General features: G+C 42.1%; 1 protein-coding gene across 2 annotated transcripts; it reads right to left on the bottom strand.

Moving 5' to 3' along the window:
• Positions 1 to 414: 414 nt before the first annotated feature.
• LOC111565402 (G-protein coupled receptor 135) lies at positions 415 to 14565 on the bottom strand. 2 transcript variants are annotated; one of them, XM_035946022.2, is made up of 3 exons: positions 14263 to 14565; positions 13366 to 13518; positions 415 to 3257 (listed from the first exon to the last, which is right to left on the bottom strand). In XM_035946022.2, exons 1-3 carry the CDS (start codon positions 14502 to 14504, stop codon positions 1907 to 1909), a joined length of 1746 nt encoding a protein of 581 aa, XP_035801915.2. In that variant the 5' UTR covers positions 14505 to 14565; the 3' UTR covers positions 415 to 1906. The 2 variants fall into 2 exon arrangements, with proteins under 2 accessions (XP_035801915.2, XP_023121222.1); XM_023265454.3 differs by having other exon boundaries at positions 13366 to 13464; positions 14263 to 14564.
• Between the last annotated feature and the right edge of the window lie 1812 nt (positions 14566 to 16377).

The following is a 16377-nucleotide window of genomic DNA, read 5'->3' on the forward strand; positions in this document are numbered from 1 at the left end:
CATGATTTAGACTATTTTCAGAATAGGTACTACTCCTGTGGCAAACAAAATAAGCCTTTCTTCAAATGTTACTTTTTCTTTCTCGAACTTAAAAAACATTTAAAAAAAAAAAAATACAACAATGTATGAAATTTCAGACAATAGAAATTGCAGACTGGGAACTTTTTATAGCTTTCCATCTGGCGTTGTCATCAGGCCTGTGAGCAATCATGATAAATTTTGTACATGTTTAATAGCTATCATGAAAGATGCAAAGATGCATAAACATTTTTCATGTCTGTTTGCTGCAGTTATTTTCACTTAAGAATTCTCTTCTGTGGTCATGGTTAAAAGAAACCAACATTGCACTGACAGTTGCGAGCTTTTACATTGAAGAGCTGACAGTTCAAAAATAAATAGGAAGGTAATGCCGAGTATGTTGCCCTATTCACTTTATTATAACACTGTTCTATCAGAGTATAAACTGCTTCACAAAAGAGGTACAGTTTGGAGAAAATTATTTGACAATAATCAACAGTACAGTTCTTTGTTTTGAACAAACTGCGTTCATTCCACACGCTTTACAGCTAATGGTTGTCTGAAGAGTTATTGTAACTCGGTGTTGGTAGCATGTTCCCTGCTGGCTAGTGGTTAGCTTCCCTGGTGCAGTAGTTTGACAGTCATCCCCGCAAATGCTCACTAATCCTATAGTATCACCTTTTTTGCAACATGAATTCTCTGTGCCACTTCCTGGTCTGAACTACATCATCAGATGTTACATCCTATAGTTTGCCTTTGTTTTCTGACATCATTAGTCTTGAGAAGTCATTAGTATAGATAGTCATTATTCTCATGATCACATGAGAATAATGACTAGACTGATATTGGGATAGGAAAATGTAACATTAGATAGTGTGAAGCATTTTACCAGTAGATGCGCTTTTTTAGTGAGGACTCTGAAAATGACATGGACTTATCTGCTTTAAGAACGGCACATGTAGGATTAAAGAAACATCTTTTCATTAGTTCTCCACATATGCTGCATTTTTGTGAAATAATATCTGATAAAAGACCTTCTAGCACAAGCAAAAGCTCCATTTCCTACATAAATGTTCTGTCCACTGCTTCTATATTACTGATGGTGTTCCAGGGATCCTTCAAGCTGTCCCATGGATTGAAATGAATTAACCCTTTGATGCATGGTGGGGTACCAAGGACTATTTGACTGTAAAAAAAACACCCCTCAACAACTTTTCATTTTATGAATGTTTTAACTTTTTGTGTTTTAATTGTTTGTACTCTGTGGCATGTACTCACCTGCATTAGTTAACAGTTGTTTCTGGTGCTATACCAATTTACACCAGAATATGGCAGTAGTGGCGCATGAGAAAGACTGACTTCCCAGACAGCTCAGTTCAAGCGGAAGCTGTGTAGACGGAGTCATTACAGAGAAGCCATTGCTTGAAAAGCTGTCCTTTCTGTGTTTACAGAATAAAGTCATCCTGTTACACAAGTGTCCATGTCTCTGTCTTCATGTGTGTAACAATAACATGGGTCAAGAGATATCCATTTTCCATTGAATATGGGTCACTTTTGACCCATGTTGTGCATCAAAGGGTTAAGTGTCCTCCAAAATAAGTGAGAAATGTAATTTATCTGTAACTGTTGTACAAAGGTGCTTAAATAAAATGTTTATTGTGATAACTTTTGAATTCCCATATATCCAAATAGTTCTGCAATTTAATATGAATTATCAACAACTCAATGGATCTGCCTAATTCTTTAAGTAAAATCTGCCATCTTAAACATTCTGAGAGTCTATGAACTAAGGAGTAGTAAGCACAATTAGGTATTCTCACAATCTAGATTCACACCACTAACACAGATGAGACAAAAACAATCATTAGGTGGTCAAGAATATAGAATCTCACAGGCTGGTGTCAGCCGTCCTCATCTTTGCAGCACTGACAGAGTTGGGTAGTGTTACATTGTCATGCTGGGCGTCCCTGCAGAAGAACACAGCAGGATTTTTACAAGCCCACATTGCCACCTCTCCTCCCCCTCCTGCTTTTCCAGGGCTTGAACTTGACAGCCGGCTGCTATTATTCCCCCCAACTCGACTCACATAGCGGTCCCTTATCCTCTCTGCTTGGTTAAGGCGGATCTCATGGTTCTGGGTTTGACTGGAGAGGTACGCAGCAATATTTCTGGTCCGATAGCCTTCTTCCCTGCTGCGCCCCAGTAACATGGCTATATTGGGGTTCCTCAGAGCATAGATCAGAGGGTTGATAGCTCCGTTTGCCCAGGCTAACCAGATAGCCACAGTGTCCATTGCAGGGTTGAATGTGTAGTCCCCTATTGCTGTAACCAATCCCATTAAACAATATGGCCCCCAGCAAAAAATAATGAAAACAATCATTATCAGAACTGTGGTGGCTGTTCGCATTTCACTGTAAAATCGCAATAAGTAAGCATATGTGGTCACTGGCCTGACTCGTATTTCAGAGAGCCGAACAGTCTTACAGATGTTATAATGACAAAAACACATCAGGGAAAAGGGCAGTAAATAACATATAACAATAAGGCAGATGCTATAAGGTGTTCCCATGCGCGAGGTACCAGAGTGGAACACATACATGCAGTGGTAGAAACCTCGCTTGTGGAATTCCGTAGGTGTTCGGACTAACAGATACCAAGGAAGTGAGAAAATGACTGCAATTAACCACACAGCTATCAACAACTGAGTTGCTTTCTGGCGCCCTATTTTAGCCTGTGGCTGTTTGACAATGGCATAGTACCTGTCAAAGGAGATCAAAGTCATAGTCAGGATGGAAATAATACCAAAGCATGTGTTGAAAAAACCATTGGCAACACAGAAACGATCCCCGAATATCCAGATACCATCCTTACTGAAGAGCATGGCAAAGGAGAATGGCAGACATAAAACAGCAGTGAGGAAGTCTGATAGCGACAGCGACATGATGAAGGCATTGGTCACCGTTCTGAGCTGTCTGTGTTTGATGATAACAATGACAACTGCCGAGTTACCAAGACTGGACAGGAGGAAGATGGAGAGGAGTACCAGGGCCTGAGTTGCCACTGTGATTCCATGTAGAACAGAGTTACTCTCAGCGGTGCTCAGCACCGATGGGGTGGATGCCTGATGGATTTGACTGAATTCACTCCCTCTTTGGTCTTTGAATGCTGATAGGTTTCCAGTGGTTTGCACTGTAGCCTCTATGGTGGCAGTCACTAGGCTGGTCACTATGGAAACAACCCTAAGGACACCCCACCACCACCACCAGACAGACAGTCAGACACACACACACACACACACACACACACACACACACACACACACACACAAAAGAAAAACCATTACAACACAGTTTGGACACAATATTTTGTCACTGCTACTAACAGCAAAGACAGAGATAAAGTTTACCATTTTATATATCTTTTTATCTGAAACTTGTAAGTTGTGTGACTGTCAAACCAAATATACCACAGGATCCCTTGTAAATTTGTGTAATATGAAACTTACATAATTTTTAAACATATAAGTAATTATATCACAGTAAATTCACATACTATATACTTAGCAGATATGTAGAGTATCAAACATAATTAGGACAACCATTACTGAAACCAAAATCTGCTACTGTATAAAAACCCCACAAGACATATGTAAGATGACATACAAATAAAAAACATTTCATTAAATGGAAATGCACATAATAATATGAGGTGAATAAATAATACATAATGCATTTTATGACAATTGTGATAACATCAGAAAGATTTGTTGAGATTAGCAGAATCAGATATTTACACAAAGGTTACAAATTCTGATTTTGTAATAATTTGAGAGATCCTGACGAATATAAAGTTTTGCCTGACTATTAAAATATTAGTAAGGTATATATCTGTTTGTAATGATAGAAATGATGCAATACTGTGGCAAAATGGGTTTAGAAATGTGACCATCCAAGGTGATGCACTCCATCTTAACATCAGTGTACATCCTTGTGTGGTAGAAATGAATTGTTTTGGGCATAAATCATTCCATGCCAGTTTGTCTAATACAATTTTAGACAGTATCAGGGACATATTAAGTCATGTGCTATTAATATGAGTTTTTGACTATAGAAATTCATACAGAACTAGTCTATTTTTGTATTGATATGGTCATTTCAATTATATGATATATAACATGAGGAAAGCATAGTTCCCCTTTATAATGAATACACTTAAAACACAAAACCGTTTTGTCTGTATAATTAATATGTGTTAATTAATATGTAAGTAGCACAGTCTTGGAGCCTTGTGTTCAGTTGTGTTCAGTTACTCTTTGGGTTAATATGTAAATGTTCTAGGTTTAGTTTGACCAGTCAGTTGTAAATGACACATTTGTCCAGCTAACATAATAACATAACTTCCTATCTACATGGGAGCTGTAATAGCAACTCTGAATATCACTTTTCACTTCAAAGAAAGATACCAAATTACATATTTATGTTATGCCCTCCACCTCGACTTAGTTGGCAGCTCTCCCTCCTTTCCCCCTTCCCTTCATGTGGGAGTGCATGTGTGTGTGTGTGTGTGTGTGTGTGTGTGTGTGTGTGTGTGTGTGTGTGTGTGTGTGTGTGTGTGTGTGTGTGTGTGTGTGTGTGTGTGAGCTGCTCTCCAATTAGATCAATCCAGTGAAGACACCTGCAGAGAGCAGTGGCTCACCTGCTATCAATCTCTACCTGCCATAAAAGATGGGTTTGGACCACCACTTGACGCCAGAAAGCTGAACAACCTTCAGTTAGTCAACTCAGGCCATTATTCTCTGCTCTTGTTAACCTGTGTCTCCTTTGTTTTGTTCTCTGCGTCACTCCCTGCTTGGACCTCCTGCCTCCCACTGAAGCCGCCTCACACACCCTACCTGTTTTGATCTGGTTTGTTACCGACCACCCTCCATGGATTCATACCTGGCAACTCCCTGCATGAAAATTCCTCCCAGCCTCCCTGCACACCTTCAGGCTGGCAGCTAAGTAGTTTAGATCTGTTGTATGCAGGCTTGATTCATGTAGTTTACCCTTCTTGGACAGTCTGTTTACTTGTGTCCCTGGTTTCTAGTTTGTGTTTGATTTGCACTGTGTACTGTTTAGCAGGCATCTTCTGTACCTTCTGCCAAAGAAGTGTCCCAGAGTTTTGGTGTAGTCTTCTGCTGTATTTGTGCATTTTGCATAGCATTCCCGTGCACTAGTGCATCTTTGGTGCACATCCTATTCCTGAGCCTAGGATTCTGTGTGTCTGGTTAGTTCTCCACCTCAGCTTTTTAATATATTTGTAAGATTAAGTCTGTATTGTCCTCTGTAGTTTGAACTATGGAGCTTCATCAGCTACATCAGCTGCCATAGTCTTGTACTTCCTTCAAGCTTTTCCCTGGGGTTTTTCTAGTTGTCACTGTTGCATTCAGACTGTTTTAGTTTTCCCTGGTCATTACATCAGTTCCCTTTCCTCATTTCCCCTTTGTTTATTCAAATGATCTTCTCCTGTACTTTTATTATTTGTGTTAAACCATTTCTATTTTATCTCGGTGTGCTTTGCTTCCTCTCTCTGTGCATGGTCTCTGACTCCCCCTGATAATTTAATCCACTTATTCTATGACTCTGCTTTAAGAATCCACAAAGCTGTGTCCATTTAAACCATTCTTGTCACTGGGTCATTCCACCTGAATTGTTCCATGCCTGATCATCTTCAATTTCCCTTCTGTGAATCCGTCTGTCTGTACACAACATTACTCAGAAATGTAGCAACGGATTTGAAAGGTCAGAAATGACACAAGGACCACCTGATCAGATTTTGGCAGTGATGCGGCTTATAGTCTGGATCCACGGATTTGTTAAGGATTTCCGTACCATTGCTAGATAACGGCACGGCATCACTGTAACTATGACAACAAGTGAATGCTACATCAGCTGCCTGCTGATGATTACATGCTGATGATCCTACTAAAATCCACCGCTGCGGACTTCCTTACTGTTCTTTCCATGCTTTTATTTTGAAGGCATATGTAATGTTATGGGCTTTTATTTTCTCACCATTCCAGCGGCACAGGAAGTGTTTTTCTAAGAAGCAGTTTCTTGACATGATGAAGACGCTGCCGAAAAGTCCAACAATTCACATAAAGATGATAGAAAAGGGTTCCCCGCTGTTGCTGTCTAGTAAAGGATGTGTCTAAACTTAGAAGCACCTAGCTGCAATGGGGACAAGCTCTTACAGTGAAGAAATGAGTGCAGGACAGAAAGGTGAAAGGTGTTCAAAATAAGGCTGACAGCTGAACATAAAAAAGGCTTTGTGAAACATCAGGAGCTTCACCATTGTCTGGCTGGGGTTTGCTACATTGCGTGACCTAAATATGTAGCGGACGGCAGGAATTGATGGGACTCAGAAACAGCCCACAGTTTAATCATTTGTTCCTTGTATGATTTCCAACTGATGAATCACAGCCAATTTGTAGTAGGATCACAATCATGCGATTGTCAGTGGGTAACTGACACAGTGTTCACATCATGGTTACAGCGACGCCGTGCCGGCATATATCTTGCAATGGGAAATCCTTAACAAAGCTGTGGATCCAGACTATAAACCGCATCACTGCCAAAATCGAATCACTTGGACCTTGTGTCATTTCTGGCCTTCCCTGAAAATTTCATCCAAATCGATTAGTCCGTTTTGGAGTAATGTTTCACGCAGACAGAGAGACAGACAAGACAGACAGATTCACAGACAAACATACACCAATCATCACATAACTCCACCATTCCTTAGCAGAGTAATAACTGAGCAGCAGGGAACATGAGGGAGTTATGAGACAATCGGCGTACGTTTGTCCATCTATGAATCCGTCTGTCTGTGTACATTACCATCATTGTAAATGATATGACTGAGCAGCCTTGGCGGAGTACTGCGCTCTCTAAGTGCATTTCTTGCATAATATTGATATTACGCTAAAAGAAAAACTGTAGTTTTTCAACCCATAGATCTTCAAATCATTTTATTAAAAGTGGTACCATAAGTGATCACAATCGTGTTCAATTAGATATATTTTGTGCATGTAATATCGGACATAGTGGTTCACAATTTACATCATACTAGACACGTGTATAATAAAGAAGGCTAAAGGTGTGTCTTTGATGTAAACAGCTGGTACTCACTGTTTCAGTTTTTTGGCACTATCATATAACTGATTGTACCTATGTACATATCAATGAGCTTGCAACATTTCAGGACTCTTGCTACATTATTTCTGACGTTATGGCACTTCAAACATTGCTCCACACACTGGTGTGAAGAAAATAATACTACAGTCAACATGACCTCACCCCTCAAGAATTTTTAACTCAAAGATGACCGTTTTTGCGTTGATGATGATGCCAGATTTTACATTTTTGACTTAATAACATACATATGCACAGAAAAACAAATCAGACAAATATGAGATGGTCAGGCATGAACTTTTTAAATAGTTCTGTGTATTGAGGTGGAATGACCCCGCTATTTTTCTGTCAGTAATTTTTGAGGATTCAGTTGTTTTGTAATTGTTTCTTCAGTGGTCAGTGGCCCAATAACTATTTCAATTACTAAACAAATGAAATAGGTAACAATTCAGACATCTAAAACAGGCCCACTCAGACTGTTATGTATGCAATTCTTATCAGGTCCAGTCATGTTTGGCTGATTTTCACCACATAAAAAGGTGATTGAATAACATCAAAAATGAGGGGGAATAATGGCGGACTTTATGGGATTTCCCACTTACACAGTGGTTACCCTGAATAAGAATTTCATTACTCAGGGTAACCACTGTGTTTCTGCTGTGTATATGAGAATAAAGTTCTTGAATCTTGAATCTCACTTACTTAATGGAGAACAACTGTTAAGATTGCTGACTGGTAGCTTGAGAATTAAACCTAAACTCTGTATCACCTGTTGTAAATGTCTGAATTCATAGCCAGATCCTTTACTCATTACACCCAAAAGCCTTTTCAGACATCACTCCATTTCATTAATCTGACGACAATTAAACATGTTTAAACATGTCTAAATGCTCACCTCAGTCACGTTTCTGTAAAAATTGCGACAGAAATTGTACTAGGTCAGACCTACTAACATTTCCATAAGACTTTCACCATGGCACAAGTTTGAACCAAACCGTCACATTAACATAGACATGCACAAGCAGTCCACTCCCTGGGCTGCGACCTTATCGTGGTGGAGGGGTTTGCGTGCCGCAATGATCCCAGGAGCTATGTTGTCGGGGGCTTTATGCCCCTGGTAGGGTCTCCCAAGACAAACAGGTCCTGGGTGAGGGACCAGACAAACAGCAGCCCAGAAGACCCCCATGATGAGCAACAACTTTGGAACCACGAGTCCCTTGCCCGGACGCAGGTCACCGGGGTCCCCCCCTGGAGCCAGGCCCGGGGGTGGGGCTCGATGGCGAGCGTCTGGTGGCCGGGCTTTTTCCCACGGGGCCCGGCCGGGCACAGCCCGAAAAAGAGACGTGGGACCCCCCTCCAGCAGGCTCACCACCCGCAGGAGGGGCCATAGGGGTCCGGTGCTATGTGTGTTGGGCGGTGGCCAGGGGCGGGGAGCCTGGCATACCGACCCCCGGCTACACAAGCTGGCTCTAGGGACGTGGAACATCACCTCTCTGGCGGGGAAGGAGCCTGAGCTGGTGTGCGAGGTTGAGAAGTTCCGACTTGATATAGTCGGCCTCACCTCGACACACAGCAGGGCCTCTCAAACCAGCCCTCTCGAGAGGGGATGGACTCTCTTCTACTCTGGAGTTGCCAATGGTGAGAGGCGCCGAGCAGGGGTGTCAATACTTATTGCGCCTCGGCTCGGTGACTGTGTGTTGAAGTTTACCCCAGTGGACGAGAGGGTGGCCTCCCTTCACCTTCGGGTGGGGGTACGGTTCCTTACTGTTGTTTGCGCCTATGGGCCGAACAGCAGTTTGGAGTATCTGACCTTTCTGGAATCCTTGGAGGGTGTGCTGGAGAGCGCCCCTTCTGGGGATTCCATAGTTCTGCTGTGGGACTTCAACGCTCACGTTGGCAATAACAGTGAGACCTGGAGAGGCGTGATTGGGAGGAATGGCCCCCCCGATCTGAACCCGAGCGGTGTTCTGTTATTGGACTTCTGTGCTCGTCACAGATTGTCCATAACGAACACCATGTTCAGGCACAAGGGTGTCCATATGTGCACTTGGCACGAGTGGACCATGTTCCGCGCCTCCATTGCTGAGGCGGCTGATCATTGCTGTGGCCGTAAGGTGGTCGGTGCCTGTCGCAGCGGCAATCCCCGAACCCGTTGGTGGATACCGGCGGTAAGGGATGCCGTCAAGCTGAAGAAGGAGTCCTACTGGGCCTTTTTGGCCTGTGGGACTCCGGAGGCAGCTGACAGGTATCGGCTGGCCAAGCGGGCTGCGGCTGCGGCTGTCGCCGAGGCAAAAACTCGGGTATGGGAGGAGTTTGGCGAGGCCATGGAAAACGACTTCCGGACGGCTTCGAAGAGATTCTGGTCCACCATCCGGCGTCTCAGGGGGGGAAAGCGGTGCACTGTCAACACTGTGTATAGTGGGGATGGTGCACTGCTGACCTCAACTCGGGACGTTGTGAATCGGTGGAAGGAATACTTCGAAGACCTCCTCAATCCCATCAACACGTCTTCTGATTCAGAAGCGGGGCCTGGGGTCTTGGGCGTATATTCTCCCATCTCTGGGGTCGAAGTCGCGGAGGTAGTTAAAAAGGTCCTCGGTGGCAGGGCCCCGGGGGTGGATGAGATCCGTCCGGAGTTCCCTAAGGCCCTGGATGTTGTGGGGCTGTCCTGGTTGACACGTCTCTGCAACATCGCGTGGACATCGGGGGCAGTGCCTCTGGATTGGCAGACCGGGGTGGTGGTCCCTCTTTTCAAAAAGGGGGACCGGAGGGTGTGTTCCAACTATAGGGGGATCACACTCCTCAGCCTCCCCGGGAAGGTCTATTCAGGGGTACTGGAGAGGAGGGTCCGCCGGATAGTCGAACCTCGGATTCAGGAGGAGCAATGTGGTTCGGCCATCCGGGAGGATCTCAGAGTAGAGCCGCTGCTCCTCCGCGTAGAGAGGAGCCAGATGAGGTGGCTCGGGCATCTAATTAGGATGCCCCCCGGACGCCTCCCCGGTGAGGTGTTTAGGGCACGTCCCACCGGGAGGAGACCCTGGGGAAGACCCAGGACACGCTGGAGAGACTATGCCTCTCAGCTGGCCTGGGAACGCCTTGGGGTCCCTTGGGAGGAGCTAGATGATGTGGCCGGGGAGAGGGAGGTCTGGGCTTCCCTCCTAAAGCTGCTGCCCCCGCGACCCGACTCGGACCAGCGGTAGAAGATGGATGGATGGATGGATGGATGCACAAGCAGTAATATATGGAGTCCCAGGAGTGCCACAATAAAAGATAAATAAATAAATAAATGTAGAAATATAAAGAGAAATACATAAATAAATAAATGTGGAAATAGAAAGAGAAATAAATAAATAAATGTGGAAATATAAAGAGAAATAAATGAATAAATAAAAAGGAAATTTTGTCTTTGCTTTTCCCTTTTCTCTTTTTTTCCCTTTAATTTTTCCATTTTGTCATTGTCTTTTCCGCTTTTTCATTTTGTCACTCCTCAGTCCACCAAGTAAATACAATGACAAAAGCCTTGGCTTTTCCTTGGTGGACTGAGCTGTCAATCAAATGGCTCTGGGCAGGGCTTTCTGTCCAGGTGGGTAGTCGTACCTTATCACAGGATTCCTGCCTGACCTCAGTTCCTAGCACGGCTGAAGTCAAGTGATGTCACCGTGGCGCTTCGGCTGATTCTACCAGCAGACACTGAAAGGACTCTGATAGTTCAGTAAGTTAATGTTTATTTTCTTATTGGTGCCGGTTTTAATGCGCTTTATATACACCTGTAGTGTCAGATATAATGTGTACCATGCACTCCAGATGTCGATGGAGTTTATTTCTGTGTGTGTTGACCAGAGAAGAGAGTTAGCATCCAGTAAATATTAGCTTTAATGTTAGCGATGCTAACCGAGCTAGCTGCTCAGTCGTAGCCTGATTAAAGCTGATGTAGCATTAAGCTAACGATGTTTGTGTTGTGTTTCATGTAAACAGCTGAAGTGTGTTGTGTTCATGTAATGTGGTATTTAGTTAACAAAACTGTCAGTGGAGACGCTGATTCACATTAATGTAACGTTTAGAAAACCTAAATGTGATTAAAACAGTGAGGTTAAGGTTCTGTGTTGTCAGTAGTCCTGAATATCTGCTGGTTCTCTGAAGTTAAACTGAAGAAACCAATAAATCTACTCTCTCGTCATTAACATTGTTTAATGACTGATTCACTTGTTGTAGTACTTATTCCTGCAGTGTAGATTGGAAAAATAAACTATCCCGCCCAGATCCATTTGATTGACAGCTCAGTCCACAAAGAAAAAGCCAAGGCTTTTGTCATTGAATTTACTTGGTGGACTGAGGAGTGACAAAATGAAAAAGCAAATGCAAAACGGAAAAGACAATGACAAAATGGAAAAATTAAAGGGAAAAAAAGAGAAAGGGGTAAAGCAAAGACAAAATTTTCCTTTTTATTTATTTATTTATTTCTCTTTATATTTCCACATTTATTTATTTATTTCTCTTGACATTTCCACATTTATTTATTTATTTATTTATTTCTCTTTATGTTTCCACACTTTTTTCCTTATTTATTTATTTATTTATTTATATATTTGTATTTTATTGTGGCACTCCTGTGACTCCATAGTAATACTTTGAATTGTGTGAAGTAATTAAGTGAAGACTTTGTCCACATTTCAACACCAATGCTAGTACAAAAACATCTCAGAGATGTTTCATACACAGTTTGAATGCCAAAAACACCTTTTTCTTACAGTTGAGCCCTAAAATCTAAATCTGCTAGGTAACCAAATGAAAAATACATAATAATAAAACCACACTGCAATGGAAAACAGACACCAACGAAAGATTAATTAAATTCACCAGTAATTAATGTAAGCTGGGTGTTTTTCCCCACAAGATGTAGGAGCTGAAGTTTGTTTATTCTATAGGTTTGGAACTATTGCGTAACTACTATTTTACACCTGCAGCCTCACACAATAGCAGTATCTATATATGTGTCTCCAAAGACAGACAATTGCGCATATTTGCACACAGAACAGCACCAGTAACTAATAAATTGCTGCAATTTAAAATAAATACTGAGAGAGCATGGAGGGCGAATTAGTCGGGAGGGATCCAAAACCAAGTCACTCTGTGTGAGTCTACATGTCATGGCATGACTTCATGACTGGATCAGAGCATTTCCAAAATGACAGGTCACCACTTTTGTGTGGGGTGTTACCAGCATGCAGTGGTTAGTACCTCCAGTTATGGACAAAACTTTACATGCACGCATGTATATCATCACAGTCTTTTCCAACAGCTCCTACAACTAATTTTCTTCAATGAAATCATTGAAACCAATGCATCTTTGTCACGAAAAACAGTCATGCATTTTATAGCCTTATTACACTGAAACGGGTGTGGCACATCATTGACCATTTTTTGATCTCACCCAGTTTGCAAGAAAAGTTACAGTGTGGTTAGAAAAGAGAGCTCTTCTGAAGCATCCAGCTGGGGAGCTAGGAATGCTAAGATATGGATTATCTCCATAAGTCATATGTTACTTACAAACACTGATCAACTGGCTGACTTACCTAATTGACCCATGGTGAATTAAATGTTCCTCCATGCATTATTTTTCTATTAATATGGACGTAGTATGGGGAAGTCACCTGGTTGAATACTCAGAGACCAGCAGGATTAACCTCCCCTTCATTGTGGTTTAGGTGTAGTTCAGCATTGGCACAATAGGTGATTAATAAGTGAGTGTTGCATATGATGGTTGGTGGGTGTAGTGCTTGTCTCCCTAACTCTTTGATAGGACAGCTGGGTAAAAAGCATCAGTCTACTATTTTAAAGGCCATCTGACTACTGGACACCTAAGATATGAAATCAGTATTGCTTGATAATTGTATCTGTGCTGAAATTTGCTAGTTTCTCTTGTCTCTATTTTTAAAAAAAATATGTCAGGTTGGCTCACTGTAGCTCAAGGTAAAAGAGTATGGATAATACTAATGCCAAGCACCCCATTATTGCAGTTACTTTTGCATGGTTGAATGGAATCCATGGGTAACTTCCTGCCTCACGTAGTTCAATCAGGTACAACATACTGGTGCCAATACCATGTTAATGTAAAAGCTCAGTGTTAATTGCTATGCAGACACAAAAGGAAAAGTGAATGGGAAGAGTGTATTACCTTGGCACAACAGGTGAGACAGTTCCCAGCTGGTTGATGAAGCTTGGACCTGGGGAGTCAGCTGTGTAGTTGCTGCCACTGCTGCCCCGAAGGGCTGTGCTAACAGGTGAATCCATTGATGAAGCACAAAAACAAGACAAAAAAAACTCATCCCTCATGTCACACACACACATTCAAATTAGAGTCAGTCAATGGTGCATTGCTAAATTCAAACTTAGTTCCTGATAACTCATTCATTTGTAGTTTATGAGGGTTATTTTTTTTAGTTCATTTAACTCTATTTGTACTGTCATATATGCTTTTCAGAGTTTATGGTATATTTGGCCAAAATATGTGCTTTGCTTATTCGTTTTTTTTTTTTATAAATTTAAACAAATCACTAATATTTTTCCATATACTTAACTGCTACTGCATTGCTTGATTATAGATGAAAGGTATTTAGTAGAATTGTACTGTAGCTAGAGTGATTTAAATATCATACACCATCAACAATATTTTGTATCTGCAAAAAAAAAACAACAAAAAAAACCAGCACATCTTTTCCCACTATTAGCAAGCAATTGCAGCTGGCTGGGGAATACAACAAAGGTCACAAAAGTCTTCATCATAACATCAGTTAACTGAATATTTGAAAAACAGGTTTAGTCCTTCACTCCACTTTGTTGTTTGGGCACTATCCATATTAACATTTTTGCTATATTTTTTAAAAACTGCATGTTATTGATTTGTGAAACACTTATTTAGCTATCCCCTCTCTTTCACGTATTACCTTTGGTAATTTTCTTACAATCTGTCCTCCACACAAACATGCCCATCAGTCATTTGTTTTCATTCGTGTTCGGCCCAATCAGCCTTTTCCTTTGCGTGATTCTAGCAGCAACACATCCGTATTCTCACCTCCGTGTATCAGTATTGTACATGTGCTGTTCAGATGCTGGCCTGTGGAATCCTTTGGATGGAAAGCCGCTTGTTTTTCTTCGGCTGTGCTTTGCTGCTGGAGGAAACACGTCACCGGAGAACAGCGGATCTGTTCCTGCTCTTCTGCTCTCTGCTCGTCCTTCTCTCCGAACCACAGCCTTGGAACCAGACGAGAGCCGCTGCCCGAATCGCTGGTGTGAACAAGATTTGGACGAACTCATGTACTCGCATCTCTATGTCTGTTTGTTTCCACTACCATCTCCTTCTCTGAAGCTCCGCCTTCTGTCTGAACGCGCTTACATTTTCACGTGACGTTTCCTAAGGTTGCCATGGTAACTGTCGTTAGATTGTGCATGTACTGTAAGTCCCTGTACAATGACATTTTCAGGTTCATAACATAATGATGAAAGGGATATTTCACTTTTCAGCTCTGATTTGATTAGTATGATGATTCTCACAGGAAAGCCTTGGTGTGGCCACCAGACTAACATCTGGACAGCACTGGACACACTATGAGAGTGACCACAATGGGGTTTAAGCAAAATGACATGGAAGTGTTTTAGAGGCCTCTAAGCACAAGTTAAAATCACATAATACTGATCGAAAACACACTTCACTACTATGTATTGACCAGAACGCATGGCCTGGAAGGGTGAATACACTGATGGACAAAGAGCCAAAGCTATAATGATAGTTGGAGTTGGCTGCAAGGGTTTAATGACTTGACTTGGCTTATTTGTCAGCTGATGTCTCACCTCCTCAGCTATCTGGTCACTCTGGTGATAGTTACAATTCTTAGCATTGTGAGCTGGTTGGGTGAATCGCCTTCTCTGTAAGGTGTGACAAATACTAGATTTAATTTGTTTATAAGGCCCCACAAGGCTTGTACCTCCTTACATTACCTTACTACTGTCTTTGAATATGGGCCCTTGCCCTATGTGCTTGTTACTGCTGTGTGCGAGTGGGCAGGTGATGTGGAATGTGTCTCTCTCTCCTCCTTTCCAGCTACCACACCCACCTTGCAAAGCAGCCTGCTGTGAGTGGTTGGTTGCACTTATGGCCACGCATCAGTCAACCTGTTGCTTAAATGCTGGGACACCTTCATGGTCCTATTTGGCAGCCCTTGAGCTGTTTGGTGGTCTTTGTTCTCATCTGACTGATGTGTGTGCAGTTTTGGAACTGGTAGACAGCCCTCCTTACTTTTTGGGAAAAGCTTTGTTTCAAACTGTCCTGTTTATTATAAGTTTTGTTGTGAATAAATGATGGCTTTTTGTTTCTGAGTCCATCTTGTCCTCATTTTACCCAGTTTAAAAATACATTGTTACCCCAGGAATACAACAGGTTTAGGAGGACATCCAGGATTTTTTCAAGGAGATCTGGAAACTGATTATTAGCTTACTGAGTGTGTTGTAGCCTAGTTATTACAGTGAGTTTTGGTGTCTGGTACCCTGTTTAGCCTCTGCTATATTTTTGATAGCCTTCTCAGACTAGACAGTGTCCAGCTGAGATGTTTCAGCTCTTTTGTAAATTTGCCTTTGTTATTTTCTGGGTCAACCCTGGGTGAGGATTAAGTGCCTGTCTGGGGTAGTTGTAGGGTTGTTGTAAACTGTTGTAAATGTGGTATGGTGATCCCAGGTCGAGGGTCCAGATCTTCTAGCTGCAAGGCAACAGTGCTAATCACCGAACCACTGTGCAGCCTTGACTAAAAAACATTTTGTGATATAATTATATATAAACAAATATTGTTATGCCAATTAATATCCCCATTCCCAATTTCATTTAAAAACATGCTCTCAAATCAGTGCCCCATTATCCATGTCCAGCATTTTCTTACAGTTCATGTTCTCGTGTTCCTAGTTTGGATATGATTTCAGTGAAGGGGTCTTCATGTGCTGTTATGGGGAATGAAAGCATAAGATGAACCTCAAAACATCTGAAATACATTTCCCTCTTTAGGTACAAAGGGTCACACTTGTTTTTCCAGCTCATCCCACAGACGCTTGAAGGGTATTAAACCTGGAGAATTTGGGGGCAAAGTTAAAATGTAGAATTTAATCATGTTCCTCAACCCATTCCTGAACAGTTTGTGCAGTG

The sequence above is a fragment of the Amphiprion ocellaris genome, chromosome 20 (genome assembly GCF_022539595.1).
Source record: "Amphiprion ocellaris isolate individual 3 ecotype Okinawa chromosome 20, ASM2253959v1, whole genome shotgun sequence".
NCBI lineage: Eukaryota > Metazoa > Chordata > Actinopteri > Pomacentridae > Amphiprion > Amphiprion ocellaris.